The following is a 14,564-nucleotide window of genomic DNA, read 5'->3' as shown; positions in this document are numbered from 1 at the left end:
AAAAAAATTTGGAAAATGAGATGTTTACCTTCCACCCTGTCATACGTTTACCTTAGTCCTTGCCTGATAAAACACATGTGCACACACAAAACTCCTGAACAGCTAACAGATATTACTAGTTTTCTGTTCACCTTCCAGACAGTTTCATGCATATTTAGGAAAATCGAAATTATTTATTCTTGTTGTGTGGTGGTGACAAATGTTGGCATACAGTACCCTTCATTTTTACATTCACTTTGTATGTACATTTTACCTTTTGCTTTTTTCCACATATGCATTTTGAGGCTCTTTATCATTACTTACAGGGCTACTTCATTTTAAATTTTATTTTTTAGCCACTAGGTGATGCTCTGAACTGAGATTTGAAAAGTGAGCAGTTAGCCAGGTAAAAGAAGGGTAAAAGGTGTTTCATTTTTGGGAATACAAAATTGAAACGGAAGATGTGAGAGAAGACAAGAGTTCCATGTGTCTTCTGCATATAGTGTGATAGATGCGATGAGGCGGCACATACAATTCTTTTTGTCATTGGGAACATATTTTTTATTTTATTTTTTTAAGATTTATTTATTTATACAAGCACTGAGTACAGTCAGAAGCGCGGGAGGGCGAGAGAATTCACCAGAGCCAGAGCGGGGAGCAGAGCAGGCAGAAGGACCGAAGTACACTGCTGAGGGGAGCAGCGGGCGGCAGGAGAGGTCTGCGCGCCATGTGGGACCCTCCTCCAGTGGCCGGGGAGCAGCCGGGGATCGAACCGGTGCTGCAGAGGCTGCGGGCAGCTTCGCAACCCAGCGCTCAACTGCTGCGCCACCAGGGAGGCCCCGGGAACAAATTATTTCCCCCATCATTTTTCTAAAATTCTGCTCTGACAAGACCACTTGTAAATATCATTTGTTCTGTTTTATCAGGGACAACCAGACTGTAACAAGGACTTTACATACAAATCAAGTCAGATAAGGAAAAAGCAAGATAAATTTTAGCTGAAAAATAGGTATACTGAGAAGTAGAGTTGTTGGGACCGTATCTCTATGGAAGTGAAAATGTTTTTACCGCTACATAGAAATAAGCGTGCTGTAGTTAGTGGGGGCAGTACACATCTCCAGGTTTGCATCATTGGAGCTACAGTACTTAGCATTGTGCTTATCACAGCAAAATGCACAACAGATATTTAAATGAATGACTTAAGAATACAATACTTATGTGTGGGAATTGTTAGGAAAACAGATTTAAGTTCAGCATTAAGAATATTTTAACTGAGCTGCTCAGCAATAAGATAGTTTCCCCTAAAGTTGTGAGCTCCCCATTACATCAAAACATTCATCTATTAAAAATTTTATGGAAAGCATTTTTATATTGAATAGAAGATTAACTATAAAAGACCTCACAGCTCACCCTCCACCCACCTGACTATTCAGTGTTTTTTTTTTTTTTAAATTGTTAAATTAGTAAGATCACTGTAAGTTAAAAAAAAAGGTGTACTGCATTAAGTTTGGTTTGGCAAAAGGAATATGTTGGCTTAGGTAGTTCATTTATCTTTAGCAAAATTGTTTTGCTCTAACTGACGTAGCATTTTCTCACCCCAAGTCAGACTGATCCAGGTTTAGTTGCCCGAAGCTTATACAATTTAGAGGTACTCTCTTTAAATGAAAAATTTCAAAATTAAGTATAAAAATGGTTGTTGGTATGGAAAAGATCACATTAAATAAAAAAATGCCGTAAACATCATAAAATCCAGAAGACAGTTTATTATAATGTATTATTGTTATTAATTGACTGATACATCTCCTTAATAGTTTTTTACCTGTTTTGGCCACATTCACGGATTGCCTCTTTACATGAAAATCCTATATTTTCTATAGAGAGGATTTTTCTTGTTGTACAGAGCTTAGCAAACTATGTCCTAGGCCAAAGGTTCCTACTCAAGTGTATTTGGTCAAAATTTACTTATTTTTTCTTATGGATAGCTGTGAAGCTGAAAGAAAAATTTAAAAACCAATCACTGGTAATGGCATGTCTATGATTTCTTTCACTTTGCTAAGAGTGTGTTTCTTGCATGGGGAAAACTACAGCTTTTTAATCTGAATTGTCTGGACCATGTGCCCTGCTCCAAAGCGTCCATGAAATTTGGTCAGAGTATATACCATCTCCTCCTACTCCCTTCAGGGAACTGGACAGCACTCATTCAGACCCTTTTCATTTGGGATTTGAGATTGAGTCTGGATGTGCCATATAGTCCAGGAGGGACAGGTTATTGCTGAGGTTGGGCAATACAGAGTCAGTGCATCCTTGATGGAAATCCCAGATCATCTTGAGGGATAACCAGAGAAGAGCCCCCTCAGCATGAGGCTGGGGTTGCTGCTACCGTACAGATGTTCCAAGGGCATCAATTCAGGCCTGTGAGGTGCTCTTCCAAGGAAGAGTCCCTGAAACTTAAGCTTAAATTACTCCATGGTAAATCTCCCTGTGCTCCTAGGACATAAATGTTTGAAATTTTTCTTTTCATAAAGATCCTCTTTTTTCTTTCACTGGCAGTCTTCTATTTTCTACAAGTACCACTACTGCCAGCCTTTTCTTCCTCTCCCCCCAAGTGAGGTAAGAAACCTGAACCAAATGCGATCAGAAGAATAAGTTTTTATTAAGAATATATAGTTCTTAGAGGGTCATTTAGATGGGATTGGGCAAAATCCCAATGAAATGATAGATGGCATTTTCTCTTAACATTCAGGAATATCCAGATCCCATCAGGGATCAAAGCACCTACCTTTACATCCTCTCATCCCAGACTTGTACAGGGAAGTAGTAGCTTGGGTGTCAGCTGGCAGTATCAGACTTTGGTGAGCTGAGGTGAGAATCTTAAGGGACCTCTTTCCACCCTCATTCATTGAAAATCTAGATCCAAACTACAGTTGTTACCATAATTCATTTGACCTTGCAAGAGAGAAGAAGCAGAGGGATCAGGAGACAAAAAAGAAAAGAGAAGAAAAAACATTTTTTAGCAGTTTCACTTAAGCTACAGGGAAAGGAAAAACAGAGCAAGCCATACCTATATACTGTGCTTTTAATTTTTAACACTGTGTCCTCATCTGTTGCAGATATTACCAGTCTGTGACAAGATCGGCATCCTTCTTATCTTTATCTGTATATGATTATCTTTCAGATAGAAAAGTAAGACTACACTAAGCATTGCCATTTGTAATTTTAGCCATAATTTTGACTGTTTGCAGGTAATGCTATATAGGTCTGTACCACATGGTTAACAATTTTCTAGATCTATAATTTTAATCACAGTATCATATAGATTAACATGTCGCTATGATAAGTTAGGAATTGAGATGTATCATAACCAGTATATGTATAATATAAAATGAACAGCAATACGAGATCTTTGGCAAGTAAATTGACCTGGTCCCTTAAGTTGTTTAGAGTGACCTTAACCTGTTGCCCAGCACAACTTTTAGTAAAGTTTTTGAATATTATGTCATCTTTAAAATGGTTCCAAAAAAGAAAAGAAAATGTGTTGGTAATGAGAATGGACTCTAAAATTGTTTTGATTTTCAGTTAAAATTTTTTTGTTCACTGATAATTTTAAAAACAATTTCTAGTATATGTGTGTGTGTAGATATACACATTATCTATCAGATATATATATATTGTATATAATGGAGGAATGAACTAAAATCATGTATAGTAGGTCATTATATATTTAGTAGTATATTAAAATAACCCCCAACATCTGTTACCTATCAGTTTGAACAAACTACTTCAGAATTTTATAATTGAAAGCACTATCAACTTACTTCTTGTGATTCTGTGGAATGACTGGGTGGTCGGTTTGCTCCTGTCACCTAAGCTCATGCGTGCAGTGCTTGTAGCTGGCATGTGTCATGGAAACTGGACTCATTAAGGACACAGTGGCCGACTGGGGCCCTGCTCTCCATGTGGTCTTTCACCAATGGTCTTAGAGCAGTAATTCCAAGAGGGCAAGCCACTACGTGCAAGTGCATTTCAAGCTTCTGCTTCTACTTGCTGAGGTCCCTTTGGTTAAAACAAGTAATGTGGACAAACCTAAGGTCTTTGGGGGGAGGAGAGTATTATAAGAACTGGGATGCTGAGAGGCATCAGCACCCATTACAGGAATTACAGCATCCATCAGGCATTCCATTACAGGAATAATATACTGTGGAAAGGGACTAATAAGAGCTCGCATTTTTATGAATCATTTGTGCTTTATAATAATATACACATTTCCAGTCAACTTTTTCAAACTGTATAGGACTATCTCTCTAAACCATAGAGTTGGGCCATGTTTGATGTTACTTTAATATTATATCTGTAACTTCTTTCATTACCCCTATTTTCTTTCTTATTCTATACCCCACAGATTCCTAAAACTTCCCTAGCACTTTCCTGTGTGGGTTTTTGTTGCTATGTCTACCTAGAATTCTCTTTCCTCCACACCTACTCCCATGCTCACCTGAGTCATCCCTTTTCATTCTTTAGGTACAGTGTCACCGAGGGGAGCATTCCCAAACTAGGCGGGTTTTACATTTTCCTTGCATACTGGATTTTCCTGTATAACGTTTGTGATAATTTAATGTCTGGCCATTAGGACACATTTCATGAGGCCCATGTGTTTCTAAGTCATTTTTATATTTGACCCCACTTTCATTCCCCTCCAACCCCACGTTATCTATGTCCCATCGAAGGCACTCAGTAAACATTTGGCAGATGAATATGCATGACACGGTAGTTTTCTTAAGTAACTACTAAGACCTAGAAGATTGCTTGTGCTCAGCCCCTGAGACAGCAGTTTTAATCCAGCTCCATTTTTCTTCGCTTTTGGATTTCTGTTTGTGTCTTACTGCTTTTTCCCTCCTCCTCTTCCAGTTTTGCTTTTTTAAAAATTAACTCTTTCTTGTGGAGTATTCTGTCTTTGATGCAGTCTTTTTTAATATCTACCTTTTTCTGGGCCTCCCTGGTGGTGCAAGGGGTTAAGCACCACACTATGAAGCAATCCACGGCCTCTGCAGCATGAGTTCAATCCCCAGCCCGCCAGAGAGAAACCCACATGGCCAGATAGACCTCTCCTGTCTCTCCCACTGCTCCCCTCGTCTGTGTATTTTGGTCTGTCTACCTGTTGTGTTCCCCACTCTGTCTCTGGTGAATCACCCCCCACATCTCTGGCCTGTACCCTAGCTCTTGTATGCATAAATAAAAAAATCTTTTTTAAAAAATCTACCTTTTTCTACCTAATTCTGGTTCTCATTGTGGAAATTACCAATATGAAAATCTCTCCTTTCAAGAGTGAATTATTCGCATTTTCTTTCCCTGAATGATTTTTTACTTAGTACTCATCACACTGGAGTCTTGTCTCTGTTTTTAAAAATTGCTGGTGCTTGTATTGGGTTTTTTAGGTTTTCTGTAAAATTGCTTCTTGAGATTGTTATATAATTAATTGTAAGAATTCAAGAAAATTCTTGTATCTTTTTCTTAATATGTAATTCCTTTTAGAATTTTTCATGGCAAAATTCAGGATCATAATGTGGCATTTCGTTATATTACCTCAGAGTATCTAGGGACATTTTTAAAGCTAAGCTTTTATGTAATAAGAAAACTTGGGATGCGTTTTCCCAGGTTTGATTTTAGAAATATAGTGAAATGTGGGCCTCCCCAGTGGCACAGTGGTTGAGCGCTGGGTTGTGAAGCTGCCTGCAGCCTCTGCGACACAGGTTCAATCTCCGGCTGCTCCCCGGCCACCAGAGGAGGGTCCCACCTGGCGCGCAGACCTCTCCTGCTGCCCGCTGCTCCCCTCAGCAGTGTACTTTGGTCCTTCTGCCTGCTCTGCTCCCCGCTCTGGCTCTGGTGAATTCTCTCACCCTCCCGTGCTTCTGACTGTACCCAGTGCTTGCATAAACAAAATAAATAAATAAATAAATAAATCTTTTTTTTTAAAAAAAGAAATAGTGAAATGTGTTCTCTCTCTCTCTCTCTCTCTCACACACACACACACACACACACACACACTCACACACACATACACACACACTGGAGTGCTTTGATTATTAATGTAAGTCATTGTGATTATAAAAAAGACTCAGCTATATATTTTTCCACACTCAGTTTATTTTGAATATTTATTAAAGATAAACCTTTCAAATTTGTTTCCTTTAACATCATTGTGTACTTATATAATTAAAATAATAGTCATTATAGATAATTATTCAGTCTTAACTCATCTTGTATTTGTAGGCAGTTGATTGTCAAGCTAGAATCTTCAAGTCCTGGTATTTTCCAGTCTTGTCCCTGTTATTAATTGGTTCTATACCAAAAAAAGCATCTGTTTTCCTGACTTAAAATTTTTGTTCTCTATTTTGAAAACGTGGAAGGAATTAAGCTATAGAAGTGTTGGATGTTTGAGAGTTAAGTCTTACTCAGTATGAAGTTCCTTTTAACAGAGTTGGTGTAAGAATAGGGGGAACCAGAAGAACGTGGCAGTTTTCTTAATTTGGGTCAGTGTGATGGTAGCTAAAGTATGTGGAAGTCGTGATGATACTGAGAAGAGAACTACCTTCCCAGTACTGTCATCACTGTGGAAAGGGACTAATAAGAGCTGACATTTTTATGAATCATTTGTGCTTTATGTTTTTTTATTTTATACTATTGCCATACTTATAGAAAAGTTGCAGATATATACAGGTTCCTATATATCCTATCCAGAGTTGTCAGATGTTTATAATATTTTACCGTGTTTCCCTGCTTTTTTCATATATATATGTATATGTGTTATGTATATATGTATGCACACATATATAATATTAATTTTTCCTGAGTTACTTTAGGGCTTCTGGTATGATACCCCTAAATATACTTCATGGTATGTATCCTAATTTGAAGGCATTCTCCTAGTCATTAAAATACTGTCACGGAAATCAGACTGTAGTTTTTGATTTCACAAATACTTGCTTTCATGGGGCTAAGTGTACGTGAAATGAGAACACAGACTTGCAAAACTGTTAAGCTTGAGGGAATTAGTCTATTTACTTGGTGGGTAGTAAATTAAAAAAACAATTACTCTCAGAATGAGATTTTTGATGTAACAAGATTTATACAACACACACAAAAAGGTACTTAAAAGACAAAGAAAATATAGTCATTTTGACCGAGGGACTCAGAGAAATACTACTTGTCTGTTGCATAGTCAACCCAGGAGAGAGAGCAGTGCTCTACTAAAGGACAGTGGGAAGGATCCACATCCTAGAATTCATCCTCCATCTTATTCCTGCCCTTGGAAGTTCTGAGCATGAATGTGTTACTGCGGTAACTCAATACTGAAACACCAGAATGCATAAGACGGGCTCTGTTTCTGAAAAAGTTGATACAGTACTTTTTCCTCTTAGAGTTTACAGATTTTACCCCTAATATTATGAGTAATAAGGGATAGATTTCCTTTCCTAAGCTCTTGTTCTTTGGTTGTTTTTCAATAATATCTTCTTGATTATGAAAGACAAGAAGTAATGGTGTTGATTAGCTGTAATTACTTTAAAGGAATGGAAGGAATGTTTTTAAAAAACTTAATTAAGCCACTGTCAGTCTAGGGTTTAAGGGATAGTCACTGTTTTTATATATTAAATGTTAGTGTATACTCTTTTCTGAATTCTAAATTCAGAAAAGGCTATAAGGTACCAAAGTATATTATTTTCAGATTTTGCCAATAAAATGGACATACTTAGATTGATAAGACTGTAGTAGAATTTTAAAAATCCAGCCACAGAAAATTGCTTATGCTTACTTGGATTCTTTAGTATTAAAATTTTATAAATTTCTTTAAAATAGGTTTATAGTGCCAGCTATGTTTGTGTGGAATATTATAGAACTATTTCATAGATTTTTATTTCTTAGGTGTGCATTTTAAGAATTCCTTTTAAATTTATGTCAATGTTGTATGTGGATTTTAAGTGTTTTTTTTAATCATTTTTTTTTTAAGTTCACATATACATTCAGGCAATGCTTCCCAATGTTAATACTTGATCCTTGGCAAGGGGATTTCCATAATGGAATATCAGATTCTAATAACACACTTTTTTCCCTTTTGTCAGCTATTTGTGTTTTCTGGTTAAAAAGTAAAGAAAGGGAATTTTGAGATCATTTCCTTGGTATCTAGTTTTCTGATCACTTTTTCTTTTAGAAATGAATGCATTTTTAGAGCACCATATTAAAAGTGCCATAACTTAAATGAATTTTCCTTAGAAAATGAATTTTCTTACCTGATTTTTATTTCAACTTGGTCTTTAATACCTTTGGATGACATATACAAAATCAATTCTTCTGAAGTTTTAAGGACTTGGGGTTAAGGAGCTATAATATTGAGATTGTATACTTGAAGAAGAACACAGATATGTTTTTTTTTTTTTTTTTTTTTTTTTTTTTTTAATAGAGGCATGTTTATTTATTTGTTTGTTTGTTTGTTTATACATGCACTGGGTACAGTCAGAAGTGCGGGAGGGTGAGAGAATTCACCAGAGCGGGGAGCAGAGCAGGCAGAAGGACCGAAGTACACTGCTGAGGGGAGCAGCGGGCGGCAGGAGAGGTCTGCGCGCCATGTGGGACCCTCCTCCGGTGGCTGGGGAGCAGCCAGGGATCAAACCGGCGCCGCAGAGGCCACGGGCAGCTTCGCAACCCAGCGCCCAACCACTGCGCCACCAGGGAGGCCCAACACAGATATGTTTTTAGCAGGCAGAAGGCATTACCCACATTATTCAATCTCCTTTTTAAACTCATCATGTTAGTTTCAAAGTGATATTGTTAATTTTTTTAATGGCTCTTGTGGAAATTCTCCTGTTCTTTTGTGGCTTGTCCGTGGAATTTAAAGATGAGTTTGGTCTGCAAAGTTAAAAAACATAGCATGGTGCACTGTTATCTGGGAAATTCTTTATGAAATTTTGATCCCCCATAGTACACTGATCTTACATTTGGGCTTTATTATTAAAAGACTCATATATATAAAATAGTTTTTGGAATCCTCATGGAAGGAGGACATTCCCCAGGCAATATCTTGCAATCTCACTGTAAGCTATTTTCAAATAATGTTTGGTAGTCACTAAACTGATAAACCATAATTACTTAATTATCTCCTATTTCTGATCATTTAAATTCTTTTAAAATCTATAATTAAAAAACATAATTAGTATATATGTTATATATTTCTGTTTTTTATATTTATATTAACAACTTTGTTTTATTTTTTATTATTTCCTTCAGTGTCTAGCTTAAGAATGAGATTACTGGAATTAGAAAACAAGATTATTACCTTCAGAGGATTTGTAAATGCTATCCCAATATGTGTTTGTCACTTTTACAGAAACTAGATTAGTTAGTTACATTCTAGACTATAATATTAAAGAAACTCAATTTAGAATTTAATGCAAGTGTCCATTGTTTCACGATACAGTCTTCAGGGAGGTGGTGTCCAGGTATACTGGAAAGCCTTAATGCTTGAAGGACCTCACCTATGCACTTAAGAGAGTACTAGCTTAGTATATATCCTTTGGGAAAAATGGAACAATCATTGCTCAACTCGTTTTTAAAATAGTATAACTTTCAAGCTGTGTGGCCATGTGCAAGTCACCAACTTTTTTTCCTCCTCTGCTTTGACATATCTCATAAAGGAATGCTAGACTTCATCTTCCCGAATTACATGTTTAAAGGGTCCATCACTATCACTAGTAACCCAGTCTTGCTTTTCAGTTGACTTCATTTCTACTAAAGTGGCTTACGCCATATTGAAATCAGCCTTTACTACTGCTACTTCATTGCTTAAATATTCAGTTTGTTGGGAAACCATACTATCTGAGAGTTAGAATACAAGACCAGAAATAACAGATTGCCTGTATTAAAATTTCAGCTGTGCTGCTTAGTTGTGTGATATTAGATTATCCTCTTTAACCTTAGATTTTTCATGGAAAATAAGGTTATAATACTAATAAAAATTAAATGGGTTGTGACTTGTATTTTAAGTTGTGGCTTAAAATAGCAGCAAATGCTTATTATTTCCTTGTTTCTGTGGAACGGGAATTCAGGAGCAGCTTTACTAATTGCTTCTGATGCCATCTCTCTTATGAAGTTATAGGCAAGATATCAGCAGGACTGTGGTCACTTGAGCATTATTTTGAACCTAATGGGTTTACATTTTACATTTTGCAGACTATGTCTTCAGCAGTGGTGCAGTTATATGCCGCGGATCGGAACTGTATGTGGTCAAAGAAGTGCAGTGGTGTTGCTTGTCTTGTTAAGGACAATCCACAGAGATCTTATTTTTTAAGAATATTTGATATCAAGGTAAGTTTTGCTTGATTCATTTTAAAAATGAATCATTTTTCTGCCTCAATTATAATTACATATAGATTTGTCTATGCTGTATGTAATACTTAAATTATACTTAATATTAGGCGAGTGAAGCTTGACTTTAGGTATGGGAACATGGACGTTGTGACCAAATTACATCAGTTCCGAAGCCAGAATGTGAATTGTTTGTTATTTTTATCTTTTTACTGCCATCACACATTAATGGAGATTTTTTATTATTTGTTTGTTTGTTTTTTATGCCTTTGCTTATATATAGCAAAAGTATAATGGGATTATAGTTACAAAAAGCCAAAAATGACTTAGAACTCCTGGAGAATACTTGTGGTCAGATAGTTTGTAGTCAAATTGTTTTACTTCCTCTGAGCCTTGGCTTATCTATTTGTAAAATGCGATGGATCATTTGAATTTGTTGCAGTTTGTCCCTAAAATTAAATGAGATTTGAGTTGCTAGACTTTGTAAATGAGTGCTTCTTAATATCCACTGCCTGCACAACTGGGAGAGATGAGAGATGGTGCATACTCCTGTTAATAATAACAGAGGCTTACTATGGCGGTGATTCAGGAGAACAAGGAACATTTGCATAATTGGAAAGAAACCCCTAAACCTTTTGAAATAGTTCTCATCTCCCATTATAAGCACTCTTTAGAAAAGGAATATATATATATATATATATATATATATATATATATATATATAAAACTCTGTGAGAAGAAAGGAATTCTATTGTGGTGATCATGATGTATGTGTGAACAATGTATTTTAAATATTTTTAAATTGTGGTTGAACCTTGCATTTTAGAATAGGGCAATGATTATAATTCTTTAACCACTTATTTCTAATTGTGGATAGCCAGTGCTGAATACATGTAATTAGCCTCCTTTGGTGCTAAGGTTAATTATATTTCTTTTATGACGACAGTCATCCCTGGCTCGTTTTAACCATCGTTTTAACCTTGGTGCACTTTAATCATCCCTCTCTTTCTGCACATGATTTGGTACTACTTAATCCAGTGTTTATTGAAGCCACTCTGCAAAAGTTAGAAATTCAATGAGCCTTAATAAGCAGTATTGAACAGGCATATTTTTTCCTTCCCAGCATTTACAGAATTGAGGAAAAGAATATGAAGTGTACCTGTAATATTTGATAGCACACAGTCAGATACTGCTGATGGAGCTGTCCAGTAGTAATCAGTGCATATACAAAAGTAGCCTCCTTCTAGCTAACACTATGACCTAGTAATTTTTCTAGATAGGAATTTGACCAGGTAATTGTATTTGGGAATTCTTGACTAATGAGATTATATTTTAGCATAGTGAAAACTCATTTGATATGTAGTTTTTATGAAAGAAACACTATCCCAGTATTTATTGGGATAAATATTTATTGCTCCCAGTATTTATTGCTTTGTTAATAAGAATTTACTGATTAAATTGATGTTACTACAAATAGGTTGTGTATGTGTATGTAAAAGCTATTACTAATTTAAGCAGTTAATACAAGTTATCCGCTTTGTTTTATTCCTATAGATGATCTTTTTGGTAATTCTTCTTTTAACTTTTGTCTAGGATGGGAAACTATTATGGGAACAAGAGCTATACAATAACTTTGTATATAATAGTCCTAGAGGATATTTTCATACCTTTGCTGGAGATGTAAGTCACATTTTTCTATATTGTTCTGTTTAATATAATTGCTTTTACACTTATAGAAAGCATTTGTGAACTTTTCATATAAATATTATGTAAAATACAAAGAAGTATTTTACTTCTAAAAAGCTTTTTCATAGCTGTGGTAGCTAAATAGGCAGAAATGGCTAATGTTTTACTATTTTAAGGGTCAAAGTAAAAAGCTATTAAAGAGTGCTGTCAATATAATTTGTTAGGTAGAAAAGAGGTTTATTTTTCATCCATTCTCTGGAAAGATAGTTTAACCTCTCTTGTTACTTTGGGCAAGTATTTTAACCTCTGTGAGCTTTAGTTTTTACTCTGAAAATATAAATCTTATTTATTCACTAATCCGTGATGACTTTTAAGTATTGAATACTATATTACCATTCAAATTATTCTGTGAAACAATATTCTAGGTCTTTCATGACCTAGAAAGTGTGTTGAAATATAATAAGAAATGAAGAATGGGGGGGGGGGGAGAAGAATGGGAAAATGTGAGGAGGTGTTCTATACCATGTATTCATAGGGATTTGACTAATTGAAGATTATGGGTGATTTTAGTTTCCTTTGTTTTCATATTTGCAACTTCCTAAAATGAAACCGAAAGGTTGGGTTAGATGATATATCTATGTTTTTGAGAATTATCTTGCTCTGTTTTATTTTTTTTTTCATATTTTTCTTGATAGGATACAAATGTAATTAATCGTAACAATAACATTAATTATAGCAATAACAAATACAGTCAGTATGTTTTCACATTTTAAAAAGCTTACCTGAATTAAAGTAATAATTAAATTCTTGTAGTGAGTTAAAAAAACATAAACTAGTAAAGTTAACCTGTCTTTCACCAACTCTTTCAGTTTTTGTCTTTTCTAGTTGAAATTACTTGTACATTTCAAGTGAGGGACCAAATTTAATTTATTGTTTTGTTTTTCTGTTGAAGATAAAGTATTCAGATTAATAGTTCATTATGTACTGTGATAGGTAACCTTTCTAATAGTCATCTTTTATCTTAACATTCTTCATGCTTTTTGCCTTAAGTTATTCATATCATAAAATCAGTTCTTTGTAAACTTGTGTATTTTTGTTTACCTTCTTGATGAAAATATTTCAGACTTGTCAAGTTGCTTTTAATTTTGCCAATGAAGAAGAAGCAAAAAAATTCCGAAAAGCAGTCACAGACTTGTTGGGCCGACGACAAAGGAAATCTGGTAAACTTTTTTTAAAATTTCTTTAAACAGTTGCTGTCAAAAACTATGGGACAAATCTAGACTATCGTAATTTTTTTTTTTTTTAAATATAGCTATGCTTGTTGCTTTATATATCATTTGTGCTGCTTAAATCCACAATATAGTTGCATGGTTATGGCAAAGACTGTATGGCACACAGTGCCTAAAATGTTTACTTTCTCACCCTCTACAACAACAGGTTGCTAAGAATACCTTAAAAGAAATATTTTTATTGAGAACTAACTTTTTCAGATTTACTGAAGAACTCATTCCTATAACATTCCATTTATATTAACTTTTAAATTTGCATTTTAATGGCATTATTCATAATTTATGATTCTTTTTTTTTTTATAGAGGCATGGTTTTTTTTTTGTTTTTTTTTTTTAATTTGTTTTGTTTGTTTTGTTTATACATGCACTGGGTACATACAGTCAGAAGCGCGGGAGGGTGAGAGAATTCACCAGAGCCAGAGCGGGGAGCAGAGCAGGCAGAAGGACCGAAGTACACTGCTGAGGGGAGCAGCGGGCGGCAGGAGAGGTCTGCGCGCCATGTGGGACCCTCCTCTGGTGGCCAGGGAGCAGCCGGGGATCGAACCGGCGCCGCAGAGGCCGCGGGCAGCTTCGCAACCCAGCGCTCAACCGCTGCGCCACCGGGGAGGCCCATAATTTATGATTCTTAATGTACTTTGGGAACAGAAGTTTAAGCAAGTCTAGAAGCAAAGGAAGTCTCAAATAAGATTTGTAAACAGGCTTTGTCTCTATTTTATCCCCAGTGTGGTAAAACCTTGAGAAACTTAATGTGTTACAAAGATGATACAGAGTAGTATAGAGCTTTAAATTCACTGGTATAGAACCATTTGGCAACAGTATACCAAACTTTGCTCTTGTGAAATGGAGGGAAGGGTACTTAAGAAAGGTGGACCGCTCCAAAATCATCTTAAGCAGAATAATTTTAGGAAAAATAATATATGGGAGCTGAGAGTTGCAAATAGATACCCTTAAAACTAGCCATGCGCTAGTTTTCACTCCTTGAAAAAGTCTTTCTGTACATCCAGGACTACTTGTTACCCAATTTTGGAGATCGCAGTACTCAAGAATGTGCTTTTCCAATAGCAGGAATAAGCTCTGTAAAAGGAAGACACTGAATCTGGAAAACAGGAATGTAAAAGCGTTTTTTTCATTTTATGTATCTATATTTTATGGATTTCCAAGAGGGTAGTGGGTAAAAATGAAAATAAAATGAACAAAGTTGTTGCCTCAATATTGCCATCTTATTATAGCCTATTCATAATGAGTGAATAGGAGAAT

The 14,564-nt window shown here is 35.6% G+C and overlaps 1 protein-coding gene across 1 annotated transcript in view; it reads left to right on the top strand.

The window, feature by feature from the left end:
* WASL (WASP like actin nucleation promoting factor) overlaps window positions 1–14,564 on the top strand; it is a 54,267-nt gene that overhangs the window by 16,133 nt on the left and 23,570 nt on the right. Inside the window, exons 2-4 of the mRNA XM_084229198.1 lie at window positions 10,198–10,332; window positions 11,926–12,012; window positions 13,142–13,238. Of these exons, the coding sequence (XP_084085324.1) occupies window positions 10,198–10,332; window positions 11,926–12,012; window positions 13,142–13,238 (319 nt within the window). The remainder of the gene's footprint in view (window positions 1–10,197; window positions 10,333–11,925; window positions 12,013–13,141; window positions 13,239–14,564) is intronic.

Source organism: Talpa europaea (assembly GCF_964194135.1).
Source record: "Talpa europaea genome assembly, chromosome: 3".
NCBI classification, from domain to species: domain Eukaryota; kingdom Metazoa; phylum Chordata; class Mammalia; order Eulipotyphla; family Talpidae; genus Talpa; species Talpa europaea.
This window is presented reverse-complemented; position numbering and strand designations above follow the sequence as displayed.